The sequence below is a fragment of the Solanum stenotomum genome, chromosome 12 (assembly GCF_019186545.1).
Source record: "Solanum stenotomum isolate F172 chromosome 12, ASM1918654v1, whole genome shotgun sequence".
NCBI classification, from domain to species: domain Eukaryota; kingdom Viridiplantae; phylum Streptophyta; class Magnoliopsida; order Solanales; family Solanaceae; genus Solanum; species Solanum stenotomum.
Window position 1 is genome coordinate 33,314,944 of NC_064293.1, and position 22,427 is coordinate 33,337,370.

At 33.3% G+C, this 22,427-nt stretch overlaps 3 protein-coding genes and 1 non-coding gene across 4 annotated transcripts; 2 read left to right on the top strand and 2 right to left on the bottom strand.

Annotated features, from left to right (window-relative positions):
• Positions 1–593: 593 nt before the first annotated feature.
• Positions 594–5,655, bottom strand: LOC125848666 (probable polyamine oxidase 4). The gene is made up of 10 exons (XM_049528584.1): positions 5,177–5,655; positions 3,962–4,077; positions 3,784–3,872; positions 3,565–3,678; positions 3,081–3,168; positions 2,905–2,990; positions 2,704–2,806; positions 2,322–2,419; positions 1,553–1,982; positions 594–1,042 (listed from the first exon to the last, which is right to left on the bottom strand). Exons 1-10 carry the CDS (start codon positions 5,220–5,222, stop codon positions 725–727), a joined length of 1,488 nt encoding a protein of 495 aa, XP_049384541.1. The 5' UTR covers positions 5,223–5,655; the 3' UTR covers positions 594–724.
• Positions 5,656–9,938: 4,283 nt separating this feature from the next.
• Positions 9,939–14,222, bottom strand: LOC125848673 (protein DJ-1 homolog D). The gene is made up of 5 exons (XM_049528591.1): positions 14,051–14,222; positions 13,824–13,940; positions 12,307–12,747; positions 10,373–10,735; positions 9,939–10,159 (listed from the first exon to the last, which is right to left on the bottom strand). Exons 1-5 carry the CDS (start codon positions 14,105–14,107, stop codon positions 9,971–9,973), a joined length of 1,167 nt encoding a protein of 388 aa, XP_049384548.1. The 5' UTR covers positions 14,108–14,222; the 3' UTR covers positions 9,939–9,970.
• A 91-nt stretch (positions 14,223–14,313) lies between these two features.
• TRNAS-AGA (transfer RNA serine (anticodon AGA)) lies at positions 14,314–14,395 on the top strand. Its single transcript has one exon. It is a non-coding gene; the product is annotated as a tRNA-Ser (tRNA).
• A 3,573-nt stretch (positions 14,396–17,968) lies between these two features.
• On the top strand, positions 17,969–21,917 carry LOC125847791 (uncharacterized). Its single transcript, XM_049527484.1, has 8 exons — positions 17,969–19,154; positions 19,855–19,936; positions 20,134–20,230; positions 20,383–20,446; positions 20,533–20,589; positions 20,700–20,737; positions 20,820–20,901; positions 21,470–21,917. Exons 1-8 carry the CDS (start codon positions 18,060–18,062, stop codon positions 21,557–21,559), a joined length of 1,605 nt encoding a protein of 534 aa, XP_049383441.1. The 5' UTR covers positions 17,969–18,059; the 3' UTR covers positions 21,560–21,917.
• The last annotated feature ends 510 nt before the right edge of the window (positions 21,918–22,427 follow it).

Genomic DNA, 22,427 nt, shown 5'->3' on the forward strand with positions numbered 1-22,427 from the left:
CTCATGGATTTATTAAATTTTCTTCAACCAAAATAAACATAGATAAGTAATGAGTTTTCCTTTTCTTTAGCTCTAAAAGTAACTAGGACCGATTTAATGATGTTTTCGTTGGAACATAGAAAGAAAATGAAAAAGAAGGGAAAAAAAAAAAAAAAGTTAGAGTGGATATGTGTATTTACATGCTATTTGGGGTCAAAAGTTAAATATTAGCCTTTCAAAAGGCCACCCCGCGTAAATTTCTGTTTTTTCTTTCTTTTGGTTGATAAAAGGACTAACCAACCTAATTGGGCCCAGTAATTTTAGGTGGGCCTTGGCTGTACAAGCCCAATGTTTGCAGTCTCGCAAAATGTTGTCCCCAAAAGCAGACCTCACGTTCCTTCTAATCTTTTTTTTGGTTTGTATCCTTTGATTAATAATCAACTCAAATGATAAATAATTTGTGTTTATAATGTGATTCATTCAAAGGAAATGTTTGTACAATTCCTTTTAAATACAAATTTCCTGCTCAAGGATAATGAAAACATAATAAACAACTAATTGTTCCGACAGAAGAAATAATAAAACTCTCAGACATGGTCAATTAAAAAAGTTTGATATATATAGTTTGAATATTTCAGTTGCATGGACACATAATCGTTAATTTATTCATATAAAGTAATAGTACAAACTGGAACACACTGCATAAGTTACTTGAAATGTAACTTGCAAATTCAGAGAAGATACATCACATTCTTGAAATTTGGAGAGGAACTGCGGCTTCAAGGGTCTCCTCCCTAGAGGAAACAGCCTGAACCATTTCCAGACTTCCATGTCTTTTAATGAGATGTCGGCGGCATGTTTCACCAGCCATAATTCCAGCTTCATACGCACCATGAACCGACCCTTGATGATCATCACTGCTCACAGCTTCCCCTCCAAAGAATAGATTACCAATTGGTGCCCGAAGCCTATCGTAAGCATCAGTTGGTTTTCCAACCAAGTCATAAGAATAACATCCAAGGGTGTCCGGATCCGTACCCCAGTGAGATACAAGATACTGAACCTGTAAAATGTATTAACAAGAGAGCTTACAAGTGCTTTTGTGCTAGCATTCTCTGATTACTCAACACTGTTTTAACTAAGTTTACGTTATGGGAGTGTTAGATAAACAGATGCAGATTTGCTTATAGTTTACTGTAATTAATGAAAGGAATATGCATATCACTTTCCCTTATTTATTCAATGTACAAAGACAATTTTTGAAGTAAAATAAGAAATTAAAGAAAGTGATAAGAGGATGGAGGTGCTTCCTCATTTTCCCTTCTTGCTTCTATATGTCGCTCTTTTCCATCGGATTGTTTTACCTTTTTAGGTTAAAGGAGAGTGTAATTGAACAATTTTTAAACTGTAATAAACTAATAATAGACATGAAGTGTGAACTCGTCAATTGAACCAAAAATAGACCAAAGTAAATTATCGTGTGTGCAACACTTTCGAAATTCAGTCCTTTCTCATGCATGTCACACTAGCTAAGACTTATAATTCAATTAGTGTAGGAGCAGAGATTACTTACAGGCTTAGTGGCATCAGGGAACATCTTCTTCAACTGCAACATTGCAAACTCAGCAGCAGATTCATCTGATAATTTCTCGAGGTCACAAGCAAGTCTTCCAGCAGCCATGTAAACAAGGACTGGATGTCCTGTTGCCTTGTGGAGATTAAGAAAATAACCGCAAGCATATGAAGTGGGTGCAACAACACCTAACAATTCCACGTTTGGCCAAAATACATTATCAAATCGTAATGCAATTTTGTTTTCATTGCCTACACCAAGATCTGCTATTGCAGATTGTTTCCATTCTGGCAGTTTTGGCTCAAACTCAATCAAGTTGGCTTTCAGAACACCTAGAGGCACAGTTATAATAGCAGCATCTGCAATAAAATTTCTCCCATCCTTAATTGTAACCATCACCTTGTTATACCCATTTGTAATCCTCTTGACCCTAGTAAAGTTAGATCCATACAAAATAGTTTAGTTTCTTGAAAATAATTGGTAAGTACTATATAAACAAAGTTTGAAAAATACCATAGAGGAAAGAACAGGAGATATTCATGTTTGTCTGTCAAGGTGTAACTAAAAAAAAAATCTCTATGGAGGAAACAAACAACATTTATCTTAGGAAATCAACTCATCGAGTAACAAGAGGTGTAAAAAAGTTGGCCTCATTTCTTAAAATAGAAACAGGATTGAAAGAGTTCATATGGTTTTACAGTCATTGCAGCTATATCGAGAAACAAAGCGAAAAGGTAGAACTTCCGTATTTAGAGAAACCCATCTGCACCTGTGATTTAAACGGATATCAATGTCTTTTGATAAGGCCTTTATGACTGGGTTGTAACCTTGCACCATAAGTCCATGACCACCAGTGAGAACTTGTTCCTGCATAAAAAATTTAACTATCAATATTACTCACCTAAAGTAATTCAATTGTTCATATGTTTTCAAGAATTATCTATCAAATGATTGTGCCCAATTTGCAATGTGGGAATAAGTCAAAATCAGTGACTGCTAGCAATAGCAGTATCTTGTAAAGCCCTTGTTTTATTCCTTCAGAAGTTACTTATTTCGAAATAAGACCTTATCTGAGCAAGATAATGAAATTGAAAACTGCATCAAACACCCAATATACTGTTTATAATAACAGTAAATGAAAAAACACTTGCCTGATCCCAGGTTTTCAGAGAGATCGTGTCTGCATCAGCAGCAAACCATGCCTCCATTCTGCATATGTACCATTGCAACACCTCATGGGAAAGTCCATCTTGCCTGCATTACAAATAACTCAATATGTATGCGCATGTATAACTAGATTCCACATTCAACAGACAATAGCAGGCCACATGAGAAACATTTTCTCTGCATACCTCAATTCTGGATGCCTGTCCAGTACAATAGATATTGCTTGAAGAACTGACAAGTCATGACTATGCTCATTCCTCACTTTCTCAGTCTGCATAAGCAATACAAATAATCAGCACTGGTCTCTTTTTTAAATTTTAAGAGGCACAGCATTTTTGAGCAGTTTAAATTAAAGACCAACCTCGCTGAGGATTTTCTTGAAAACTTCTCCAACTTGAACAACTGTATTTTGAGGAACTTGATGACCATCCATGTCAAACAGCATGTAACTATTGAACAGAAAACGCGATTAAGCTCTTGACTGAGTTAATCGAATCTCTATTTAATATGCACAAAGAAATAAAAAGGGAACAGAAAAAATAGCACAGGCTAAAATTCAGGAAATGCAGTAGGCTTTGAAACCAGACCACATTGGAACTCTGGAGGCAACTAAATTTCATTCCACCCAGGCCAATTGTAAGTCCTTTTGATTTAAATTCAAAACAAACTACCAAATTTGTTAGTGTTGATAGTCTGATTAGTTGAATCAGGATGAAGTTATAGCAAGTAAAAATTTAACACCTATATCTAACGAGAGAGAGTGAGCAAACAAAAGAGGGAAAATGCAGACCAATTCATGATAAAAATTAAAAATCATTTGTTCAATGTAATATCATCCAGGTTACCTTTCTAAGTCATGGTCATACAGCACTGAGTTGTCACCACTAGTGCGATATAGGGTGAGCCCTAACCGACGTATCAATGGAGCCAAAGGATTCTCATCACACACCCCATGGAGCCTGAGAGAATGTTTAATGATCAGAGTCAATTAATTGCAGATTGAAAAGTTATATCTTCCAGATCTGTAAAGATAATTTGGGAGGAAAAATTTTAAATTCTCTGACCATGATGCTCCCATATCAACTGGACAACCAAATGAGTAGTCGGTATGTATGCGACCACCCAGTCTATCCCGTGACTCCAATAAGAGCACCTGGACAAATATTGGAAGTGTCTTTTTTAAGAATAAAAGAATAAAAGGTTGTTACATGTGAAAGAGTTTGAAATCCTGAGTATGCCCACCTTAAAAGATGCATTGTGAAGGAAACGCGCAGCAGCTATCCCTGAGATACCTCCACCAATCACAATTACAGACGGAGATGAACTATGCGGCCTACCTAAGCGGGGTGGTAAAATACCTAGTCAAGCAAAAGAAAGGAGCAAATTAAGTTCCACCGATGAAATCATTAGAATAAGCAATATGATGGACATGAATATATATACTTCAACACTCCCAACAAAGTAAAAGCAAAATGCTTAACGTGAAGAATTAAGATAAGAATAAAATTCCTCATGAGTAGACAATAAAAATGCATGTAACTCAAAGTTTTTCTGGAAGAGAAAATCAAACATCAAATTTTAAATTTAAATAAACATTCATTTATAGATATTTGCGGAAGCCGTCTGAGAGAATTTTAATAGTCCAAGAGTGTCCATTTAATAATATCCAAACACGGAGCTGCTAGCATAACACCATCTTAATCGTTGTTAAATAACCAGACGAATGAAAGATAATTCTAGCATCATTTATGTCAAACAGAACAATTCTATCCTAATTAAGACTTGTACTACTCTGACGAGATCTAATTATTTTAAGAGATTATCGTTCTTTCGAGCCCAAAGCAATATCAACAGCATCTGAACTCTGAAAGAAGACATAGTGCTTGTTTGATCAACATTTTGCCCGAGGCAATTCACTTCCCACTTAATAATGTCCAAAAAGGGTAAGACACTTTTGTGTACATTGTCCACAATCTATCCTCTTACTTGAATGACTTCACGGTATGCATATGTACCAATCAAGTGAATTTTGTTCGGCAGGAAAAGAAAAACAGAAATTCTAGTCGGTCTTGAAACAATTGCATATGGAGCTGCTAGCATAACATCATCTTAATCTTTGATAAAATACCGGACGAATGAAATATAATTCTAGCATCATTTATGTCAAATGTAACAATTCTATCCGAATTAAGACTTGTACTACTATGACTTCACAATCAGTAAGTTCTTCTGTGTTTTGGTTTCTTGTTCGTCTTTACTTGGTAATAATTCATTAAACTCGGCAATGCCGCAATGGTTAAAATATCACGCTCATTTAAATATAATCAAGTTCCCACAGATCACATCAAACAGAGTAATCATTAATTGAAAAAACCACAGGCTCCCAGTAACAGCTCAAGTAAAACACAAATGATTATTTCATCAATTAACAATATTCGAGTAAAATAGGAAACTCACCGTCAAATAAATTTCTGGAGCCAGAATCATCATCTTTGATTTCCATGAAATCCGTGAACAAAAACGCCGACGTTGTTTAAATCGGGAGAGAAGAGTGAATGTTTTTGAACAGAAAAGATGGGGGAAAAAACAGAGAAGGAAGTAAATTACGGTTGTATAGGAATTAAGAAATTAGAAATTAATTGAGATGAATGATAAAGCATGAAGATAAGAAGGCCGGCAATGAAGCGGCTGAGATTGGAAGAAGACCGTAGCTTATCAAGCCAGCTCATAATCATAACCTGGATCAAATATCAACGCAACAAATCCTCCCAATTTGATCGAAGATTTTTGCTTCGTTTGCATAGATCGACCAGAAATTAATCTCTGAATCGTACTACGTCTCTCTCTCTAGATCTCAGTAGTGAATAATCTCTCTTTCTCTCTCTCTATAAGGAAGAGTCTGGAAAATTGTAATGGATGGAGCAACAAATTGGTGGATGTAATATGGTGATGTATTTATAGCGATGAAGGGAGTTATAAGAGCATACAACTGGAAGCCAGCGCGTAATGCATGACATTTTTCCCCGAACGAAGGGTACAATTGTCATTTACATTCGCTTCACGTGAGCTCCCCTCCCCCTTTTCCTTTATTTACCTATTGAAGAGTAAAAACAAAAATATTAATATGGATTATTAATCTCACATTTTAAGAAAATAGAAATATTTAATAATTGCATTAAGAAATTATTTATATATATATATAATTCAAATTCATGATAAATTTGCATTGCCTCCTGCATTACATTACACACAAATTAAAGTAGCCAATAATTCAAGTTATTGAATATTGTCTATTTGATCAAGCTTTTGAAGAATAAAAGATTTTTTTTTCAAAAAAAATTTACAAAAATAAAATAGAAATCGTAAAAAAAATCTATAAATTTTTAGGTTTTTCCTTTAAAAAAAGTAGAAAATATTTTTTTCGATACAAAAATATTCTTTATCATAAAATTTATATTTCTCAAGTTATCCCTCATTAATTTAATGCATACATTTTTATTTTTATTTTGTTTCCACTTGTTTTTTTCCTTTATTTATTTATTTATTCTCTCACTTTTGAAATAGTCTGTCAAGTATAAATACTTTCTTAGTTCTAATTCTTAATCTTTATATTGTCCAATATAAAATCATATATTCAATAAATTATAAATATCTCGCGTTTTATATAATCCGTTCTCATACTCTCAAAGATTACTCTCGCTTAAAACAAGAATAAAAAGAGAATCGCATCTAAGGATCGATGACAAGGACTATGCATTGAAGGTGGGATTGTGGGAGCTATAGATACCTTACAAATGACAACTAGTACTAAAATGCTCATAGTTCTGTCAGTTTGGCTGGAATTGGGATGAAGCACATGGATGGGAATCAGAATTATTGGGTGAGTTTATATGTACATTGCTTATATGTATCGAATAAAATAGAATATATATAGTAGTAAATTACAATTTATGATGACTCACCTACCTATGTCCTATGCGCCAGTGTTAGACCAACTTGACCAACAATCCACTTGTGATGATGATGGTTCAGCGCTGCAGTGGAGCCATCATTTGATGAGTTACAACTTCTCTACTTTCGTAGTTAGGGTAAAAATGCGTACACATCATCTATATAGGTAGATCTCATTTGTGGAATTTTAGATCTAATATTTTTTCTAGCTAACACAAAAGATGAAGAAAAAAATAATAATCTTTGAACCTAAAAAAGTCATGTGAGTTTCTATTAGTGACTATATATCTAAATTGAGATATTTCATTGTGGAAAAAAAAATATTATTTTGTTAGCAAGGTGGCTAGTTCTAATCATGAATTAAGTACTTTTTACCCAATTTGTATGAAAAGAAGAAAGATGTAACTAGAGTTATGAGGTCATTAACATTTGATCTCGTGTTTAACATGGCACTCTTTATTAAGTGGCTGTCACAGTGTAAACTAAAAATTAATTAAAGTACAACATACTGTTACATATATAGGTAAAATAACACATTCTTAGTCAAAGTATATATCATTGTCTACTTTATAGATTTTGTATTTGAGACGTAATTCAAATATGGCTTCTACGAATATTCAGTCCCCTCGACCAAAAATATTGCATTAGTCTAAGAAAAAGTCCAAATAAAGTGTACGTCTGATTTTGCTCTGTATATCAACTTGTTTTCCTCTTTTTGTGTTTTTTAGGAGATGATGGTTTGTGAATAATTGTTGACAAACAGAATAATAAAAGGGACCTTTATATAAAAGATGAATTACATTTTTTTAATACAAAATGCCAAGTTATATTTTTAGTTTACATCACCCTTATAACTTCTTTTTTCTGCAGTAGTACGCTCATATTGTTACAATACACATTTACCGTAAACAAAATGTATCAATTTTGTGATGCGTTTAATAATACATATATTTATATTATTATACAAAAATTGAATTTCGTTCTTACGAACATCAACCACAAAACTCCATTTCAAATGGGTTTGTGGAATAGCTTCAAATTTCAACCACAGCTTCAAAGTGATATCACTAACAAAACATAATCATCAATTTGTCAAAAATATCAAGAAATCACAAAATCCATTTGTAAGTTTTCAAACTTTTGAAAATTCCAACAATTGAGTTTTTAATTCATTCTTAACTGTTTAAATAAAGCAGGGGCTAGGTCTCTGTCCCCAAATTCAATAATTCAAAGGTTTTAGATGGGACGGACGGGAAATTTTTTAATTCCCCAATAGTATATAAATCTATGACAACTATCGATAAACATAAATATCACTAGCTCTAAACTAGTTTCTTAGCACCAAAAAATGAAAATCATTGTCATAAATAAGATATTATTATCTTTTCCTCAATATTTGAAATTATATACTAAATGAAGTAATAATTAGGATAAGATCTTAACATATAGGCTCATTTTTATCATGGACTAATTGTGATATATCGTCATGATAAAGTATGATATGTCTTGTTGTAAATGGAAAAGTTATCTATCAAATTAGGTCGGATGACCCTTTAATTAGGTTGTGTGATAATTAATTTGATCCAACTAAGCATTACTTTATCCTATATGTGCAGACATTTATTAGTGGGATTAGCTAAACACACTCTTATTTATATTATAGGAAAGTATAATTAAGAAAAATAAATAGCAAATTAAAAAATAGACAACAACTTTCTGCTTGTATTCAACTGGGACCAATATACATGAGCCGCCTATTCAACATTTTTTGTAGGTAAAAAGCATTTCAAACTCACACCTTCTGTTCTAATCCAATTTGATTTGCCTAAAAAAAATATTAATTTATGCCTTTTTCTTTTCCACTTTTGTTCTTTAAAGAATCAAAAGATCCATTTGAGAATATTAGTAGTATATTCCTTCACCTTTTAAAATTTGATGTATAAAAAGTTTTCAAAATAGTTTCATATCCATTTTTGTGGATTAGTATATATTTCGAAGTTCTTTGATATGTGTTAAAAATCGTGTTGGCATCAGTTACCAAATTAATAGAATAAGGATTAACTCTACCGTAAGTCTTATTCTTAGCGCGTTATATGGATTGTGATGGAACGATTGAGTCTCAAATTTAATCTCTGCAAATGAAAAGATATTTCAATTGAAAGTGTCGCCTTCAAAAATTAGTTGTCCAAATATGAATTTAATTGTAGCGGAAAACAAAACAAAAAAAAGTCATTATCAGGTTGCCAATTTGATACTTTTGAAGACTATCAATAGATGAAGACAAAGAGTTGTTGCTGAATTGTCCAGAAGAAAATTAGACCTAACATGGCCCAAAAAACTATAGGGCAACTTGTAGTTACGTGTGGACAAAGTTGTGCTGACTCCTTGAGACCTTGACCTAACAAGCTCACGTTCTCCATTAATTAAATACTACTCTTTTTTTTCTATTTTTTACGAGTGAATATTCATGTATTATATCTCTTTTATTTAGGAGCTCATCTTCTTGGGGTCTAGCTTCTATTTTGAATATCTATCACTTTGGACAATTTTCTTGAAAAAAAAAATTCTGGAAAAGATTTTTTTGGAAAGTTTTATGCAAAACAAAAATGTAATTGTAGTTATAGTTGCTTTTGCCCTAAAATGAAATTGAGTGGAAAGTGCTAAAAGGTTGTCAAGAAACTACCACTGCCCATTTAATTTTAGGTGTCTTTATTAAGGTAGGACAAGAAGATCATAGAGTATAATTGCACATGAATTTTGGCAATATTAAATTAAGGAGTACCTAATAATCCACTTATCGATTAATTAAGTGCGTGGAATGAATACTTGCTTGGAAATGGCAAAGAACCTTCTCCTCATTATGTAATTAACAACTCTAATTTGTTGTCTAGCTAGATTGGAATGTTAACTCACAAATGGCTTTTCTTTTTCTATTGGAGGTGACGATATATCGATTCATTTACTTCAAAATCTGATATTTGTGCTAGGCCTAGCCGCTGGGTATATAATCATTTGGCCAATTTCCAAATTATGTCCATTTCATTACTTGACGCTTATATGAAAAATATATAACTTTTTTCATTTTACTTGTCTATTTTAACAATTGAAGATAAATTTATCATTTTTCTTTCAATATTACCATTATCATTAAGTAACTACGATAAAATAGATTTCCCAAGGGAGTAACATTTATGCGGAGATCAGTAGTTTTATTGATTTTCGAACAGACAAATTACTTCTTTTGTTACATTTGGATACATTTATTCTGACCTGGCTAAACATATCAAACAAACATGTAGCCTAAAATTTTACATGCACTCCAAGCAATGCCATGAACTGAGAAATAAACTCAGGATGACCTGGCCAAGCTGCCCCTGTCACAAGATTTCCGTCTGTGAAGCAACGGTCTATTGGTTCTGGTTCTAGCCATGTCGCCCCTCCTAGTATCACGTTAAGTTTCACAGCAGGGTATGCAGTACACTTCTTACCCTGTAGTTGTTTAACGCGAGCACGGATTATAGTATGCACAAACCACGTGATTTCATTTTATGTCATTTCTGAAGATAACATGTTTTAGTTACTGCATAAGATTGTTGGGATCAATTTTATCATAACATCCTAGTATAAAATGTTCCACAAACATCATGCAAGCACCTAACTTTTTTAACTTCCATTCTCAATGATGTTAAGAGAGATAGATACCTTGAGAACGCCAGCAGCAGATAGTATCTGTTGGCCATGGCAGATTGATGCAACTGGTTTTTTGGACTCCATAAATTCCTGGACCAACTTAATAACATCATCATCCAGGGCAAGGTATTCTGGAGCTCGGCCTCCAGGAATTACAAGTCCATCATAGCTTGAAACATCCACACTTTCAAAATTGGCATTTAGGGGAAAGTCATGACCTGGCTTCTCACTATAAGTCTGGTCACCTTCAAAGTCGTGCACAGCCGTGGCGCATTTCTCTCCAGCTTTCTTCTTGGGGCAAACAGCATCAACATGGCATTCAAGAGCTTGGAGGGACTGAAAAGGTACCTTGACTTCATAGTCTTCCATGAAATCCTACACCCAAAAGAAAGTAGACACAAGGGCGCTCAAATTAGTTGCTAAATAAGATGTCAATCAAATACAAGTTAAACAGTCTGAGACCAGAGCAGAGAAGAACTCTAAATATGAAATCTGCACACATCCGTGATACTAGCCCGGTAACTCATACTGAAAAAATAAAGCCTCTAGTGTGGTAGTTTCAAGCCTTCTACTTAGTGGAACATCTTTCAGGACATCCAATGCCCAGACCCCAGATCAATGGCTTCAATTAGATAAAGTAACAGGAAGTATGAAAACATGGTCAGCGAAGTGGAAAAGAGTGACTCAAGGGAGATAAAAAATATAAATCAAGCAAGAAGTACATCTAATCCGATTGTGTAGATAGTTTGGCTGAGTAGTACAGGTAAGACAAGGGAATTCATGAATCATGAGTTGAAAAAACATTTTTTTTTTAACTGTATATCCTGTTCAGTAGATAGTTTGGCTGAGTAGTACAGGTAAAAGACAAGGGAATTCATGAATCATGAGTTGAAAAAACATTTTTTTTAACTGTATATCCTGTTCAAGGTGAACCGTGAACCTCCCAAATTCTGTATGGAATTTGCATTTCAGATAAATAACTCAAGGAGTCAGGGACCATCAGTAATTTGTGCAGATTGCACAGATTCACATAGGTGGGGAAAGAGTATGGGAAGGGTCAACGCTTTCCTTTCTTTTTCTTTTCTATTTGGAGGAAGCATCTACTAAAATGTGCTAATACACAGCTCATGATCCAAAAATACAATCCTCCGAGAGAATGACAAGAACTGCCACCCATGACCATAAAGAACATGGAGGATAGAGTAGCCAGATATCATATTCAAGAGACAATTTCGATATCATGTTTCTTAAAAGAATGAGGTAGGTAATCCTATACGATAAAGCAGTACTAATGGTTAAACGTTCATTTATAAAGGTAAAAGGCGCTCTGCAATGGCCTGAGAAGAGAATAATACATTAGCATATGGAAGCAAAGACCTTATCCAAAGAGATGCACCACTTCCTAATATAGCACTTCGAAAGAGCAAAGTTGAAAAGCTCTTATTTATTATTTAGCATCTATGACAGTCTGCATCGCATCTTCTTCAACAAATCCTCCTTGAGACATAGAAGCACACGCTACCAGAACTAAGTAACAGCTGATAATAATCAATCTATACTGTCAAACTAAAGATGACAGGTTAAACTGGAGGCTCTTTCTTATCTACACAGGCATGACATTCCAAACAATATCAGGTGATTATCTGATGCCTCACCAGCATGTGGAGAGCAAAATATGACACAAACTAAGCGAATACACATAACAAGAGAATCCTATTATGGAACAAATTGGAATTTCAATAAGGAGAAAAATTTCTTTCACCTACATATCAACAGAACCAGCTAAATTTTGGAGTGGGATGAAAGTCATTTCAAAGGTCATAAGTCATACCATAATCTGTACATTTAGTTCATATACTAGCATTTACTAGTAAACTGCAATTCGAAACTCAGCATTTCAAATTCTCTCAGCTAAAAAAGATAATGCTACATGATCATTAACTTACCCCACATAGAAATAGGATTCTTTTACCAGAACCAACTATGCTGCCACCAAGTGCCTTGACAAAGAGTCGAATGAATTCAGGATTTCCTTCATAAGTAGGTCCAGTGATGAGATTACCATCGATGGTACATGAGGCCAGGGTTTCTGGCTCTTCCCAGTGGGCACCAGCAGCAACAAGCACCGGCTTGACAGCAGGATAAGCTGTGCACCTTCGACCTCTGACCACATCTGCAGCCGCCAGGATCAATTGTCCATGACAGATAGCGACAATAGGCTTTTTAGTGTTGGCAAAACTTTTCACCAATTCCAACACAGATTCATTCATGGCCAGATATTCTGGAGCACGTCCTCCTGGTATGAACAAGCCATCATACTTTGAAGCCTCGATTTCATCAAAGGTTGCATTAAGAGCAAAATTGTGTCCACGGGACTCTGAATATGTCTGAAACAATTTTGAAACTAAATAAGACTCTGCTACCACAAAAACATTAATAGTATCACAAATTCAAATTCTATAACAAATCAACAGGAAAATATCAGTGCATTGCTCAAGACTTGTGCACAAGTGAGTATAGACATATAATTTGGTTAAAGAATTGTTGTAGTTGTCTAAAACCTAGAACTCCAATTGACCAGCCTATATCTAGCCAAATTGTTCAAGGATGACTCTCCTTGACTAAGAACCCATCCACCACATCTCTTGCCCTCAGCTGTAAATTATCCTGAGTTAAGTGGTCTGCATATAGAGATGCAACATCCAATTTCTTGAAAGCTAAAAACTACACTTGAAGATCCCACTATCATAAGTTCTACTCCCATCAGCAATGAAAGCTCCTTTATTTCCTTGAATTCAAACTCATAATTCATAAAATACGAACCTTTTGAAATTTGGACTAATGGATATCCACTCCTTAAATAGAAAACACTTGAGTAAAGATCAGAAAAATAAAAGAACACAGCTACACATCAAGTTTCAATCTTCAACCACAATCCACTACTAGTCAATGAATGACACATAAAAGGGTAAGTTCTAATCATTAAACATCTAAAAGTCCACCCGAATACTACTTAAGAAATATACCATGGATAAGAACTATGCAGATTCAAATCATACTCCAGTAACTCATAAAGCCTGAACCTTTTACTTTTTGTAATAAATGGTTATCCAATCTTCAAACAGAAATCATAAGAGTATAGATCCGTGCTGTGAACGAAAACATTACGATCCAATGCAATCCAGCATGAGTCAATTAGGTATACACAAAATGGCAAACTATTCTCATTTTTTCGACTTGATTGAGATCCACTATATGAATCATCTGTATCAGGGTCTAATTAATTTTAGACTAGCTTTGACCTACTTCAAAGTTCAACCCTTGTCTTTATCAGAGTTACCGGACAGATCAAAGCTATTCAGCAAGAATCTACTCCAAAAAACTAGTAAATAATCACATTACATACCGCTTAGGAGAACTATGCAGATTCAAATTAACAGATAAGATAGAGAAAATAATCGACCTGGTGACCAGAAAGCTGATGGACGGCAGTGCGGCAAATGTCACCGGATTTCTTTCCAGGACAAACTGCATCAACTGCTACTCCATAGGCTAGTAGAGCTTGAAATGGTACCATCACCTGAACAATAACAAACAAAACAAAAAAAAATCAGTGACCGATTAATCATTTTAACATATACACATAACACACTAACTAGAAATCAAGTGAAAAAAGAAAAAGAAAGAAACCTCATAGTCTTCAACGTAATCTCCACATAGTAAGAGAACCCTTTTCTGATTTGCCATTTTTCAATCAGTTGGAGTTGAGGTTTATCTATCTCTGTGTGTGGAAGAGATATAAGAGACGAAGAACAAGAAGCTGGAGTGACTAAATGTTGCTCTCCAAAATCCACGTGTCAATGAATATTAGTGGAACTGTAGAAGCTTCTCCACAGATATAGTTTTATTTTGTTTGTTATAATTCCAAAAATAGAGGTTTTATTGCAAACAAGGTGGACGTGCCGGAGTGGTTATCGGGCATGACTAGAAATCATGTGGGCTTTGCCCGCGCAGGTTCGAATCCTGCCGTCCACGCGTTTTATAATTTCTCTATTCTTTTTGAATGCTTTGTTTTATTTTTTATGACGTGGTGTTCAAATCAGATTTCTTGCATTTTTTTTGGTCTCCAAGACCTTAGAATTCTCATTACAACCACTTCATTAACCACACCCTTGTGTGCTTGAATCCTCTATCTTCATATAGTTGTGCGGGGTACAAAATTGAACCGAAAATCAAATCAAACCGCAAATTGAGTCAAACTAGAAAAAAATCCGATTGATGGTTTGATATTGGAAAAAACCGACTATAATTGGGTTGGTATGGTTTTAACTAAAAAAATCAATCCGAGACCAAACCAACCCGACATTATAAATATAATTTTTAAAATTTATTTTACACATATGAGCATTTACTTTGATTTTGATGTAATCTATATTATATAATATAAAGGAGAAACATAGACAAGGTGATGTGGCACCTCTCTATAATCTCCATTTGTATTTATTTTTTTTCTCTCTTTTTTTTGGCTTTTCTTTCTTATCTAAATTAATTATTTTATTATAAAAGTAAATTATTTAATTTATTACAAATAAATATTATATTAATGGATAAACATTTTCAACAAAACTCTTCACATGCCAACTTACAATGAGTAATTATTCATAACTCATACCTCTCTAATTTCTATTCTTAATAAAAAAAAAAATTATTTTTTGTCCTTCTTCTAATTACAATTACAAATTACAGAATGATAATATTTGTAAATATTTTTATCTTTATTATTTAATTTATTTAAAAGGTTTTTCCCCTTTTTCTTCTTTAAATCGATTCTTTTATTATAAATGTATTATTTAGTTAATTACAAAAATTTGTATATAATATAAAGCTAGATAAAAACATCTACATAATAATAATAATAAAGCTAAATATAGACAAGGTGATGAGACATTCTCTATTGACCTAGAAAATTATTTATGTTTTTTCTCCTTCTTTGAACTTTTCTCACTATTCTTTTTCCATCTTCTTATTATTAAAAAATAAAATAAAATAAAGGAGAATCATAACCACCCTTTACCTAAACGGAAGAAGCCCAAAAGTTGATAATTGGTATGTCACGTTTTACTATGCATTAAATATCTCTGTAATAAATAATAATTAAAATGAAATAAAAAGGTTACAAACAACCTCTATATATAATAAGTTAAGAAAAGAGATTCCTTGAGTAGGAAAATCCGATTGGTAATGCATATGGAGGAATCAAATATGGCAAATATGAATAGGAAAATCACAATGTAATGCATTGGGAGGAGTCAAATATGTCAATCAAATGATGAAAAAGTTTTTGCATCTATTTCACTCAAAATTTGCAAAAGGCTATGAAGCTTTTATGTAAATTAACAAGTATGTTATCTTTGTATTATTTTTTTCCATTTCTGGTTTGATATTATTTTCATTTTTAAATTCATTTTCGTGTAACTTTTCTCTTTAATAATAAGGAGATGGACATTAGAGGAGTATACTAATTGTAATTTCTAACGAATATTATTGTGGTTCACAGTACATTATGTTGATAAATTCAACCTCTTTTTGGTTGTTATTCTTTTCTTTGAATGCATGCATATGATATATATATCTCTAATATATAGTATAGTTCGTTTGTATTACGTTCAACTAATTAAAAAATTATGATAAAATAACCAATTAGTTGTTTTATTTTTTGGTTTATATGAAAATTACAGAAAAATGAGTATTAGTGATGGAAATAATAACTATTTGAATTAACTTATTTTAAGTGCTTTTATGCTAAAATAGCTTTTAAGCACTTTTGGAGTGTTTGGTAAATTTAAAAAGTACTTAGAAGAACTTGATTTTAAGCTAAACTGATAAAAATAAATCAAAAATCATAAATTAAAAAATTAAACTTATTATTTTTGATTTAAAAGTCACACAATAAAAGTCAATCCAAACGAGCATTATTTCCACCTCATTTGTGACCACCTATTTCAGTAAAAAATTATGCAATAATTTTAACGAAGTCAATTTGCACATGCACTAAAACAAATTATTTTTTAAACGAATGTAAAGTACTTAACCATAATTATATGCAATGAAATATGATGTTTTTTATTACAAAAATATTTAATAGCAAAGCACAATATGATCCCCATCATATAATTATATTAGAACTGCTCAATTGTGAAGAGAATTTGAATACGTGATCATTATAAAAAATTAATTAAATTCATTTATTAATTAATTTTTTTAAAATATATATATTCTAAGAAAAATACTATTTCAAAAAATTTATAAGATTTTAATTGACTGCGCGAAGCACGGATTAGTTAACTAATTTCTAAATATTACTTATCGTTTTTAGAATTTTTATCTTCTAATATATTTTTTCAAGTTTTTTGAGAATGGTCCAATAAAGGTTATAGTCCATAGATATTAGTATTTAAAGCTCAATTCAAAATCTAATCAATATTAGTGCTAACAAAAAAAATTAATTCAACACTAAGAATGACAATAATGTTGAATATTTGTTCTTTCTTTCACATTGGTTTGGACATTTAAAATAAATAACCTAATTTTTTTTTTTAATGTTTCATCATGTAATTAATACTTATTAGACTTATTTAGCACTTTTAATTATTATCATTTTCATTATGACTTACCAATTTGCAATATTTATTCTATACGATTTCATTATTATTTTTTATTTAATATTTTAGTGTCATCACTCATCTCATATTTTGTATTTTTTTTAAGGAACACCTTAGATAGTTGTATTTTGATTGGACTAAAGAAATATTTGGAGCACGAGTTAAATATATGTTTGTATGAATAGTTTACCGGAAATATTCAAAAACCCGAATTAAAAAAATCCAATGTTTATTAGTTTAACACGAATGGTTTGGTTTGATATTTGAAAAACTCGAACCAACCAGAAAAAATCCGAGATTGAAAAATCCGAATTTTATAAGTTTGGTTTGGTTAATAAATTTAAGAATTTGACATAAATGATTTAATTTGATATTTAAAAAACCTGAACCAACCTAATCATGTACACCTCTATTGTGCACTTATACTATAACTATTAATAATAACTTCACATATGAAATAAAGAAGTTAAGCATCCACAAATCAAAAATCTTGTTGACTCGGTTATATGTATAGAGTAAATGTTTGTTGATGATAAATTGACAAATTAAATGAAGATATATGATATTTGTATTCGAAATAATAGTTAAATTTTTTTGTAAGTATTTAACCACATAAAATATATATCTACTTTAAATATACATGTTAATATCAGTTGAAATAGATTTAAGGTTTAACATAATGACATGTTTTAAGTATTTAACTTATTTATATAGTGAAAGCTTGATAACATGTGCAATTTTATTTATTTTTTTGGAAAGTTTTAATTGAAAGTGTCTACTAAAAACACCATATTGTGTGTTTAAGTGACCAATTGAAATAAGTTTCAATTTGAAACTCTAAATTAAATTTACTAACAAATTTAAGGATTGTTTATGCATTAAATCAAAATCTTTGGGGGTCTCCCGAGCAATTTTCAGGGATTAGAGGTGTATGAAGTATCAAGCAGAAAAATGAAGGGGTGAAAAGGGAAAAGTGATTTGTGTGTGAGAAGCTCTTCTGCTGCTACTGGGGGAGCTAAGGGTTTTGGCCAGAAGCTATGGAAGCAGCAAAACGCAAGCGAAACCCTGCCGAGTACGAAGACGAAGAGTACGACACATTCAAACCACCACCACCGCCGTCCTCAGCCACCGCAAACGGAGGCATCGACCTTTCACTGCTCGAAGCCTTAGAAAAATCTCAACAAAACCCTGTGGAAGTTCTCGATATCAAAACAGTGAAAAAACTCGTCCTTGCATTCGAACGCCGTCTTAAGGAGAACATTGCTGCACGTCTCAAGTACCCGGACCAACCCGAAAAGTTCGCGGATTCCGAAGTCGAGCTCCATGAAGAAATCGAAAAGCTCAAAATACTCGCCGGAGGCCCCGAATTTTACCCGGAACTCGTCAATCTCGGGACCATTGCGTCTATCACCAGCCTCCTCAATCACGAAAACACTGACATCGCTATTGACGTGGTCGGCTTATTACAAGACCTGACCGACGAGGATGTTCTAGAGGACAACGACGAGCCGGCGCAAATTTTAGTTGATTCGTTGGTTGAGAACAATGCGTTAGAATTGCTCGTTCAGCTTCTAGGTAAAATGTCCGACTCCGATCCGGACGAGTCCGCTGCCATATATAGTATACTCGCCACTGTTGAAAATTTTATTGAAGTGAAACCCTCGGTGGCGGAACTTGTATGTGAAAGGACGAAGTTAATGAAGTGGTTGCTGACAAGAATAAAGGTAAGAGAATTTGATGGAAACAAGCAGTATGCATCGGAGATTTTGGCTATTTTGCTGCAGAGCAGCACGGTCAATCAGAAGAGATTAGGGCAATTGAACGGCGTGGACGCATTGTTACAAGCTGTAGCAATGTATAAATCGAAGGACCCTAAGACGCCAGATGAGGAGGAGATGGTTGAGAACTTGTTTGATGCCTTGTGTTGTTTGTTAATGCCTTTGGAGAATAAAGAGAAGTTTGTGAAATCTGAAGGAGTGGAATTGATGATCATTATAATGAATCAGAAGAAAATGTGCTATGGATCAGCTATAAGGGCGTTGGATTTTGCAATGACTAATTATCCTCCAGCATGTGAGAGGTTTGTGGATGTAATGGGGTTAAAGACTGCATTTCCTGCTTTCATGGGTAAGGCAAGTCAAGTTCTCTTCTACTTTAATTTTTGTTACATTTTACATTGATAGAATGATATAGATGATTCATGTAGTCGCCCGCAATTGATTTGTTGACCAATGTGATTATTTTCTTAGTTGAATGGATATAGAGGACTCATATAGTAGACCACAGCTGGTTTATGATTGAGATATAGTTGATTGTGTTTTGATTGATTGCTAATTTATAAAATTTTCTGAGCATAACAGATATAAATGATTCATACAGTGGATCCCAGTTAATTTGGAACTGAGATATAGTTTGATTGACTAAGTTGTTAATTTTTCAAAGATTGTCTCATAAACAACTCTTACGGTAGGATTAAATTTGTTGATGAATGGAGTAGGATGTTAATTATTCTTTTTTACAGATATGTTGTTAAAATGTTCGATGTCTAGATAAGGATTGTATTCCCCATCAAGTTGTTACTTAGGTAATAACTTGGCTATTTGTTACATGACAACAACTCTAGTATCATTTTTATTGTTGAAATAGCAAATTTTTTTAATGAGATATAGTAGTTAAAACATAACTATATCACAAGTTCACCCCAAATGGAAGAGTTTCCATTGCTTGATTTCAAATTTTCAACAAGCTCTTTAGGATGATTTGGTGTTATTTTTATGATTTCTTCTATTATTGACTCATATAACTTATTATGCTTAAATGTTTTATTATCAGCTACCTCTGAGCAAAAAGAACAAGAAACGCTACAAAGAAGAATTGGAAGAGCGTCTTGTATCACTTGTTGCTTCCTTATTTGGTAAGGAGGCTAGTTAACTGAGAACCTATCTGTGAAGACACAAGTATTTTGCTGTTCTTAGGGGTTGGGGGGAAGAAGAAAAAAAGTTACCTTATATTTGTATGTGACTGCATTTTTATATAAGATAGATAATTTTATTTATAATGGGAAAACCTCCCATATACCTTGGATGTAACTGCTTTAGTTTGCTGTTACAGGGGGAATCTTAAGAGGTTCTAGAAGGGATAGATTGTTAAGTAAGTTCGTGGAGAATGAGTGCGAAAAAATTGACAGGCTTATGGAGCTCTACATGAGGTGATTGTTCATGCAACATATATCTAAGTACCCTGCTCCATTTGCTTCCACTATTTGAAAAAAAGAAAACAAGAATGGTTCTCTTGAGGCTGATTGTTCTATTTTGTTACATTGTGCTGGTTTTAAATTTTTTATCCTTGGGGCTGTTGCAGATATTCCAATAGAGTAAAACTTGAGTCTGAACGGTTTGACCAGCTTGAACTTGATGATTTGGAGGTCTGTTTACTTCTTAGACTTTGCTTATTATGTCTTTCACTAGAGCCTTTTATTTTATATTGCCATAATGTTTAACATGTTTGTAGATGGATGAAGACGAGAAGTACAATAGGAAGTTAGAAGCTGGTCTTTATACTCTTCAGGTCAAAGATCTGTTGCATTTTAATTTTGTACTTATCTCTTGTACGGGCATATTACCACTTCAGATCTCTGGCATTCTTATTGTCGTTTCTTTTTCTCTCTGATCCTGCAGTTGATAGCTGTTATTCTGGGTCATCTTTGGACGTCTGAGTAAGTTCTGAAACCTGACATACTTTTCCCTTCAGGTTGGATAGATCTAGTTCCTCCCGCTTAATTGTTCTTTTTAATGCAGACATCCTCGAATCAGAGCAAGGATTGACCTTTTGCTAAAGCAACAAAAGCTGACTAAGCAAGATGTAAAAGATATACTCCAGGTGTCTGCTCATGACTTCCTTTTTTTCTCTAGCAATACCCTCTTTTTGATTTTCTTGTGTTTGCTTTCAAGTTAGTTATATTATTATACAGCAAATTTTCCTGGATTCTTTTACTTATCCAAAAAAAGAGTGAAAATTCTTGGATACATTTGGAGACGAGGTTAACTTGCAAGAAACAATAGCTTTAGGACTTGTAGCAAATCAGAGCAAAATCCAGTTTTTGCAACATGTTATTTGCATTGACCTTTGTATCTTTCACTTTGGATTTAGTTCAATGAATGCAAATTGTTTCTTGACATGCTTGGATTATTGGAATATAACTTCGGTATTGTGGTGTGGTAATATCTGAAGATAGATCTAGAAGGAAGAACTCCTTGAGGCCTTTCCTTGTCCATCTTCATGAATTGCCTGTGTTGATCTTTAATGAAATTCATACAAGTTTTATGTGAAGCTGTTTTCCTTCCTATTATACGGTTCACTTTTTCGTCAGTGGGCCTAGTCTTTCCTTTATTCTGAAGAATACTAGATAAAGTCTGTTATGTTATTGAAGTTTATACTTGCACCGCAGGAATATCATGACAACATAGGCGATCTGGAAGGGCCAGAAGAGAAGGAGAGGGGACAATCAAAGATTCAAAGGTTCATATCGTCCTTTTGACCATAATACAGTTGAAAAAGCACAGGTGATTTCATTGGAATGATGTGTAAACTCTGGCTATTTTGAAAGTATTAAGATGATGTCCTCAGCTGGTCATGTCACTGTATTCTTTGATGTAATGTGTAAGAGCTCATAGCTACCACCTGTTATTGATGAGGGTTGACAGTTTTGACTGAAAATCTGTTAGTACTGAATGCGATTCAGTGTAATTTGCAACACTTCAATTAATAGTTTTACCCAGTGTAAGTGTAGTGCTTTGTGGAGCATGTTATGTGAGCTTTCACCATCCCAAACCTGGCACTTTGGATGGTTATGCTATTCAGTATTCTCTTTAGAAAATGCTTTCAGTAATGAGCTTTGCTTACTGCTTAATGGTGAATGACTATTACAAAATGCTCATTTCCATAATGAAGTTTGTTGCTAATTTTACTAACTTGTACCATTCATGTGAACCACAAAGATTGCAATTGAAAAAATCAGACGGGAAGGAAGCTTTAGAACTATGAATTGATGTTTTTGAATAAAATGTATGACTGAAATACTGTGTCTTGGGCTCTGTGCAGTTCAGTATTTGCTTAGCAATTTATCAAATGCGAGAGCAAACTTGATCAATTTTTAGTCTGAGTTTAGTAATATTTGAAATCCTGTATTCTTTATCAGCTTTGATACAAAGAGCAACGTCAAACCAGAATGAACGTTAACAGACAAAAAAACCTTCAAGATGTTGTGTATATTACCCAGACTCTGAATCCTTGGGATCGTTTGGTTGGGAATATGGTGGGATAAGTAATCCCAAACATGACAACCAAACAAGAAACAAAATTTTTATTCCATCACTATTTATTTTTATCCCTCACACCAAACAAAA